General features: G+C 35.4%; 1 protein-coding gene and 1 pseudogene across 1 annotated transcript; both read left to right on the plus strand.

Moving 5' to 3' along the window:
• On the plus strand, positions 797 to 3193 carry LOC104720591 (annotated as a pseudogene).
• LOC104719536 (proline dehydrogenase 2, mitochondrial-like) lies at positions 5630 to 8105 on the plus strand. The gene is made up of 3 exons (XM_010437480.1): positions 5630 to 6244; positions 7137 to 7788; positions 7861 to 8105. Exons 1-3 carry the CDS (start codon positions 5738 to 5740, stop codon positions 8103 to 8105), a joined length of 1404 nt encoding a protein of 467 aa, XP_010435782.1. The 5' UTR covers positions 5630 to 5737.

Below are 8119 nucleotides of genomic sequence, written 5' to 3' on the forward strand. Positions count from 1 at the left end.
CGTTCTAATGACTCAACTCTATCAACCTAGCATGACCAGACAACCACCAAATGAGACACTAGAACATCCTCCTCTTCATTGCCTTGATTCCACGGTCACACTTTGCCTTTATCTGCACTACAAACACAAATTGCAATGCATGAGTATTTTATAAACACTCCGTAAGGCAATTCTCCCATCTACTGGGCTATACAAACAAGCAATAGAGACATCTCTAACCATCAACCAACAATCAATAACCAAACGACAACAAACCAGGACTCTGCATTGACCGACATCAACCCATGCATCGACCGACACCAATTGGGGTTGCATCGACCGACACAAGGTTCACTTGCATCGACTGGCACGCACACTGCATCGACCAATGCATGCTCGACATAGCACGAAATCCCTAATTGCATCGATCGAGGTCTCCACATGGCGACTGATGCGCCTAAGTAAAATGCATCGTCCTCGCATTCGCATCGACCGACACACAAAGTGCATCGACCGATGCACATGCCGAGCATCGTTTTCTCCGAAACTTCTTGCCGGATCTCCGTCCCTAAACCACCAAGAACACAAATCTATTGTCACAAAAAGCTTCCCAAACCACTCTCAAGTCCGCTCGCACAATCGCCAAGAACAGGACTTCGCCACAGACCTCTACTCCGCCTCGCTCCCGGAAGAAAATTAAAGTCGGAGAAACCAAAGTCACTGATTTGCCAAAACCCTTGTCACGGATCCTGTTTCTGATCCCACAAAACCCATATCAAAGTCTAGGGTTTTGAGCCAAAGGGTTAAAATTGATGTAATGAAGAGAAAAACTGGACTGCTAAAAGAGAAACCTTTGTGAGTCCGATCCTTAAATAGTGTGTTGGTGGGAGAAAGGAGATAAAGTTCAGTTCATGTTTCTCTCATTGTCTTTTGATCTGATTTCAAACGAGAGTGGCCACATTGTGATCACTAATATTCTATGTAACATGTTGAGAACGGTTATCGCTACTACTCCTGATGATTTACTCGCTACTGTCTATCTCGCGGCGAACGAGATCGCCCATGCTCATGAAGGACTAGAATTAGGAGTTGGTGATACTTCCATTATCAAGGAAATCTCAGAAGCAAACTGTGGAGGAGGTTTCGAAGCAAAATAAGGTATATAATATGTTGATTAAATGAGGCTGTGTTTGGTGGACTGTAAGGGTTATTTTTTTGGAGTTCTGTTTGATCACTTAGCTTGTCTGTTTTTTTTCTAGGAACTGGGAGACTTATGGCGTGTTGTAGAATTGCTTGCAGCAAAAGGAAAAGCCTTCGTCTCTGACTATGTTGTTCAAGCTCGAGCCACTGACTGTTGTCAAGGTTCTAGATAGGTTTCGACAAATTGCTAAGGTATATATGCTTAGTGTTTTTGGTTATGAATGAGTGTTTTTTACAATCAACCTTCTTTGTCTTAACTCCAAATCGCGTGCTAATCATCGCAAGGAAAGTGGAAAAGATAGTAAGAAAAGGAAGAAGAATCGAATGTCGGCACTTCTCATGGCAGCAACAGACAGTGAATCCAATTACCTAACTCATCTACTTCAGGTATTAATTAGGCGGATCAATCATGACAAATGTACATGTTGCTAGCTGTTCATTGTGGACTTTATTACATTGCAGGGGAAATTGCAATTAGGGTTCTCAGGTTCTATTGTATTAGCTGCCTTGGGACAAGCCGCTCTTTATATTCAAGAGCACTCAAAGCCACCTTCAAATTCCTAGTCTTCTTCAGAAGAGGTCCATGTTTTTTATAAAAAAATATATCAAAAATGATTCTGAGCTATGTGAGTAACAATAGATTCATCCTTCTGCTTCTGTTCTTGTAGGCTGCAAAGATTGTTAAACAAGTATTCACTGTGTTTCCTAACTATGACATGATTGTTCCTGCTCTTCTAACCGGTGGTTAGTGGAATCTTCCTAAAAACTGTAACTTAACACTTGGTGTTCCAATTGGATCCATGCTTTCAAAACCTATTAAAGTTGTAGGCGAGATACTGAATAAATTCCGGGGCAATGTTTTCACATGCGATACAAATATGTTGGAAAACGCTGAACGCGCACAGGTAAAACTAATAGTCTAAAACCCCATGAACGCGTAGCTATTCCTAAAGGAGAGTTATTTTATGTTATGGCTTATCGATCAATTACTTGTAGATACATTACATGGAGGAATGAGGATGGTTCATATAAAATTTACTGTAGAGATGGTAAAAGAAACACTGACAAGTACCCCGATGTTATTCTTGCGTTATCAAGTTTGGTGTGTTACTTGTTGAACACATTAGCTAGAATCAATCTTTTCTTTCTGCTGAAATAAGTGTAATGTTGTTCTGTATGCAGATTAAAAAAGCCCTCTGTGAAATCTTTTATTTTGGATTGTGAGGTTGTTGCTTTCGACAGGAAGAACAATAAAATTCTTTCGTTTTATTTTTATTTTATCAAATAGTTGCTTTCCACAGGTTGATACTTTAGCTATTTGATACTATCTAGGTTTTTATATTTCTTGTATTTTTTAGGATTTGAGTACCCGAGGTCGCAAAAATGTGAATGCGAGAGATATCAAGGTTCCAGTATGCATCTTTGCTTTTGACATGTTATATCTAAATGGCCAACAACTTACTAAGGAGAACCTTAATATTCGCCGAGAGGTGAGCCATATCAGTAAATCATAAAAGGATTTGTTTTTTTTTCTGAAGTTTCAATTAAGCATTTCTTGTGTAATCATTCATGTGCAGTTTGTTTCTAGCAGAAGCTATACGGTTCATTTGAAGAAGATCCAGTTTGTAACTACTCTAACATCTAGTGATGCCGATGATATACAAAAGTTTTTCGACGCTTCTATTGATATATTGGGTATATTTCTAACACTTCTCTGTATCTCTAATAAATTTACCACCTCGTCATCTTTAATGTGATGTTAATTTTGCAGCGGTGAAGGTTTAGTCATTAAATCATTGAACTCGGGTGAAACCTATGAGCCTGCAAAGTATAATTGGCTAAAACTGAAGAAATACTATAAGAACAGGCAATTATACTCTCTTTTAATTTTTAACAACAAAATAATACTCTCTTTTAAACAATTTTGTTAATGGAAGATGAGTCCTTTACTGACACTCTCATTTCTTCAAGTCTCTTAGTCAACCTTGGTTTTAACGGTTGGGCTACTAGGTAGTGGACTTTCTGAAACTGAGCTAGAAGAGTTGTCTTCTCGTCTTTTCTCTAAAGTGATTGCTAAACCACAAGTAGGATATTTATAACTCTTGTCTCTGACATTTTTTTGGCTGTATTATCATATATGTTTCTTGGTTGAGTTCTTCTTAATTGTAATGATTCAAATAACCTGCAGCAAAACTACCAAGTTAGGGGCAGAAATAGCATAATATATTTGCATTTTTAATATGTAACAAGCTAATTCATGTGTTGTAGACCTCTCCTAGCATGCTAATTTACTAATTTTTATATGCATTGTTTAATTAGTCTTGCTATCATTTTCTTGGTAAAAGAAATAATCTTGTGTTAGGAATAGTTATAGATCATATGTTATTGACTTTTCTAGCTACTTACTTTTGAATATTATATTAACGTCTAGTAGAAGAACACCTATAAAGCATTTCAGTTACATAAGGAAGAAACGAAAGTTACGAAACGATGAAGACACGTTGAAGTTATCAAAAAAATAATAAATATTTAAAAATAAAAAAACAATTTTATGTAAGTTCTTTGACTGCTTTAAAACTCAAAACTTCCGATTACTATTTTGATAAAAAAAAAATATAACTAATAAGTATAACAAAGGAAGGAGTGCACCTCCATTAGTAATATCTTTGAGGGGTGGAGATATCCCCTTAATATTCCAATATAGTTTAAATTTGTAACTAAATTTTAAGTTATATAACCAAAAGTCAAACTAATTACAAAATGTCATATGTGAAATGAATATTTTTAAAATGTGTCAAAATTTAAACATGTATATTTTTATAATATATTTCTTCACTTTTCTAATTTTGCTTGTAAAAACGCTCTTAAACATATTTTCAATAAAAGTACTATAAGTCGCTTATTATAGATTCAACGGGATTTGGAAAAAACATCAAGAAAATTGTATATCTGTTTAATTTTGGTCTATGGAAATATACGGGTCTTAGACCCATATAGGTAAAATTAAAAGAATATTTGAAACCTGAAAGTATAGATCTTTTAAGTACTTAATTCTAAACTTAAAACTATTTGATTGCTGATATTTTTATCAACTAAGAATATTTGAAAGTATTAGATCTACTAATAATATTTACTATTTTAGAGAGAATCTTGCTAAATTCATGCAATGATTTGATGTCTCTAGATTCCATTGAGTAAAAGTCAAAGATTCAAAAGTTCAGGTCCGAATGTTGCATCCGATTCATCATCCACCGACTCTTGTAGGCAAATCTACACAATTCAATTAAATAATCATATCCATTAATTAATTAGGAATATCCAATGACATCTCATATGGTCACATCCTTGGTGTCGCTGACTCAACTTTTCTTAATAGAAGATATTATTTTATTTTATTTGTTCCAGAACCAAATACTGTGTTCTCTCAGAAAATTACGGCGAAATTCTTCTCTTATACTTTACCCTAAAGTTAATTAAGAGTTTTGTTTAATCTTTGATTCACATTTCACATAGTACTTATCTACGAAAACTTTTCATGTTTAGTAACTCTTATCAATCGGAATCTTATTAATTAATCGCATTAACCTCGTAACGGTTTCTTGATATAACGAATGCGGAATCTACGATCAAGAATTATGGTTATCAAAGATTCTTCTACTAAATGATATCATAAAATTGCAATTAAAATTAGAAGATGTCAGAATAAAAGGAAAAAAAACGAAAAACACGTAAGGTTGACGTCAACAGCAAAAAAAGCCACGTGATTTTTGGTGTGCCTAATTACAATGTGAAAGATAATAAGCTATCTAACTTCAAGTTTGGCTATCAAAAGTTTATAGTTTCTCTCTTCAAAATGATAATCAGCACTAAGCCTCCATTTTTTTATTTAACCAAATATATTAATAATCTAATTTGCTAATTATATTTCTTATGTAACGATTAAATTGAGCTTAAAAGAAACTAGTTGAATTATTTCATTAACCTTTTTAACTGCTTCAAATACGAAATTTAATATTAAAATTATATTAATTAAAGTTATCAATTATAACTTAAATAAGTTCTGATATAAATAGTTACAATCTCAATTTTATTAGAATCGAAATTGAATTAAAACTACAGTAATTGAATAAATAATATTTATTGTTTGTAGATTTTCATTTAAATATAGATGATAAAAAAAAAAAAATCTGAAATGACTTATCCATCATCATTTTGTTTTGAAAATTCAGTAACTCCCTGTCAAACATAAATTTAGGTATTTTTCTCTTCTAATTATTAATTTCCGGATCGTATTCCAATTTTAAGAAAAAGTAACTTATGTTATGATATTATCCAAATCAGACATAATTAAAGATAGAAACATATATTGACATCTATTACAAAGTTTATCACATATGTAAACACACACATAAAGCCTTTGTGTGTCTATAAATACTTGCTGCAATAACACATACACACACAAACCCCAACACACAAAAACGCTTGTCAAGAAAAAAAAAAGAGAGAAACCCAAATAACCAAAAAGAAGAAAGAAAACAGAACTCTGTTTATAGTTCAAATGGCAAACCGTTTCCTCCGACCAAACCTCGTCCGCCGTTTCTCCACCGTGAGCCCCGTCGGTCCTCCGACCACCGTCATCCCGGAGATCATTTCTTTTGACCACCAACCAAAACCGGACGTTGACCTTGATCTCTCCGACCAATCACGACTCTTTGCTTCTGTCCCAATCCTCAATCTCATCCGCTCAACCGCAGTTCTTCATGCCACGGCTATAGGCCCTATGGTTGATATTGGCTCGTGGCTCATGAGTTCGAAACTCATGGAGACGACTTTCACACGCGATTTAGTCCTCGGTATCGTGAAAGGAACGTTTTACGAACATTTCTGTGCAGGTGAAGACGCCACCGCGGCCGCGAGACGTGTGAGGAGCGTTTATGAGTCGACAGGACTTAAAGGTATGTTGGTGTACGGCGTCGAACACGCCGAAGACGGTGCCGCTTGTGATGACAACATTAAGAAATTCATGGAAACCGTCGAAGCTGCTAAAACCCTACCTACGTCTCACGTAAGACATTCTCAGTCCTATTTTATTATTCTAGTCTCAAAGATGTCACGTTCTAGACTTTTTCTATGCATTTCTCCATTTTCCCTAAAAAAAATCTCTTCATTTATATTAGCTTTTGGTTTTTTTGCTACCATTCCATTATTTTAATACAGATCAGACATTTTAGTATATATATATATATGATAGTCAATTTTGTGCCAGTCAGATCTACAAACAAAAACCCATACATGTTTATAAGTGTGTAGGCTAATAAATGGTGAGAAATATGGTCAATTATAACCAATAAAAAAATGCGATGTTTACATTTTTTTTTTCTTTGATAATTTGACACTAAACTACCTCCACCTATTCTATTTCTTTCTAGCTATATGTTTTTCGATATTAACAAAAAAGTAGTGGATGATCCCACTAGATTTTTTTTCCCTAGATCTGCCATCACAAAACGTGGAGTAACCGACCAATGAAAACCCTTAACAAGAATAAATATCAATATATAAAAAGTATAGTTTTAGTCAAAAAAACAAATATGGATTAAATTAAATTAGATTAGAGAAAAATGCATATACCTTAAAAAGCCAAAAAGAACACCCAACTTGTTTAGCTGTCTGATTTTTCTTTAATCTTTGATAACTACTTCTTTTCTTTTTATATTACGACTTGTCTACATACGTATTAAGATTTTTTTTGGTAAGTATGAAAATAACAATCAAATCGACGTAGGTTCCTAGTCAGACTTGCAAGTTAACACGTTAATTACGCAATGAGGACATATTCGTCAATCTGAATTGTCAACTACCCGCATAGGAATATTCTCTCCTCGCTTTATTACAATAATCCCGGTTTATAGCGGTTTCAACTACTAATCAAGTTTTATTGGTTTTGTTTTGAATAGTTAAGCTCAGTGGTGGTCAAGATCACAGCGATTTGTCCAATGGATGTCTTAAAACGAGTTAGTGATTTGCTCCGTTGGCAATACAAGAACCCAAATTTCAAACTTCCATGGAAACTCAATTCATTCCCGGTTTTTTCCGGTTTAAGTCCTCTCTACCACACAACCACTGAACCGGAACCATTGACCGTAGAGGAAGAACGAGAGCTTGAGAAAGCTCACGACCGCCTCAAATCTGTTTGTCAGAGATGTCAAGAATCGAACGTACCGTTACTGATCGATGCTGAAGACACTATTCTCCAACCTGCGATTGATTACATGGCGTATTGGTCGGCGATCAAGTTCAATACCGATCAAGATCGACCTATTGTTTACAACACGATTCAGGCGTATTTGAAAGATGCGGGAGAGAGATTACACTTTGCTTTACGAGAATCGGAGAAAATGAAAGTTCCTATTGGGTTTAAATTGGTGAGAGGTGCTTATATGTCCAGTGAAGCTAAGTTAGCAGATTCCTTGGGTCACAAGTCACCGGTCCATGACACAATTCAAGATACACATGATTGCTACAATGAATGTATGAGTTTTCTTATGGAGAAAGCCTCAAATGGATCAGGCATTGCGGTCATTCTAGCTACGCATAACACTGACTCCGGTATGTTATCACCCCTAGATTTAATGGTGATATTTTCCCTAGACATTGTTATACTTAATGTTTTATTTATAGGTAAACTAGGGGCAAGGAAAGCAAGTGAGCTAGGAATCGATAAAGAAAACGGGAAGATCGAGTTCGCACAGCTTTACGGGATGTCGGATGCGTTATCTTTCGGACTGAAAAGGGCCGGCTTCAATGTTAGCAAGTACATGCCATACGGGCCAGTCGACACTGCGGTTCCATACCTTATCCGGAGGGCATATGAGAATCGTGGTATGATGTCTACAGGTTCTCTAGACCGCCAACTTATGAGGTAACTAACCGGTTTAAC

The sequence above is a fragment of the Camelina sativa genome, chromosome 10 (assembly GCF_000633955.1).
Source record: "Camelina sativa cultivar DH55 chromosome 10, Cs, whole genome shotgun sequence".
NCBI classification, from domain to species: Eukaryota; Viridiplantae; Streptophyta; class Magnoliopsida; order Brassicales; family Brassicaceae; genus Camelina; species Camelina sativa.

Bases quoted from the DNA above. Each gene is read 5' to 3' on its own strand.
- LOC104719536 (XM_010437480.1), top strand. From the start codon at position 5,738: ATGGCAAACCGTTTCCTCCGACCAAACCTCGTCCGCCGTTTCTCCACC. The intron at 6,245-7,136 runs GTAAGACATTCT...TGTTTTGAATAG, and splicing joins AAACCCTACCTACGTCTCAC to TTAAGCTCAGTGGTGGTCAA. The intron at 7,789-7,860 runs GTATGTTATCAC...TTTTATTTATAG, and splicing joins TACGCATAACACTGACTCCG to GTAAACTAGGGGCAAGGAAA.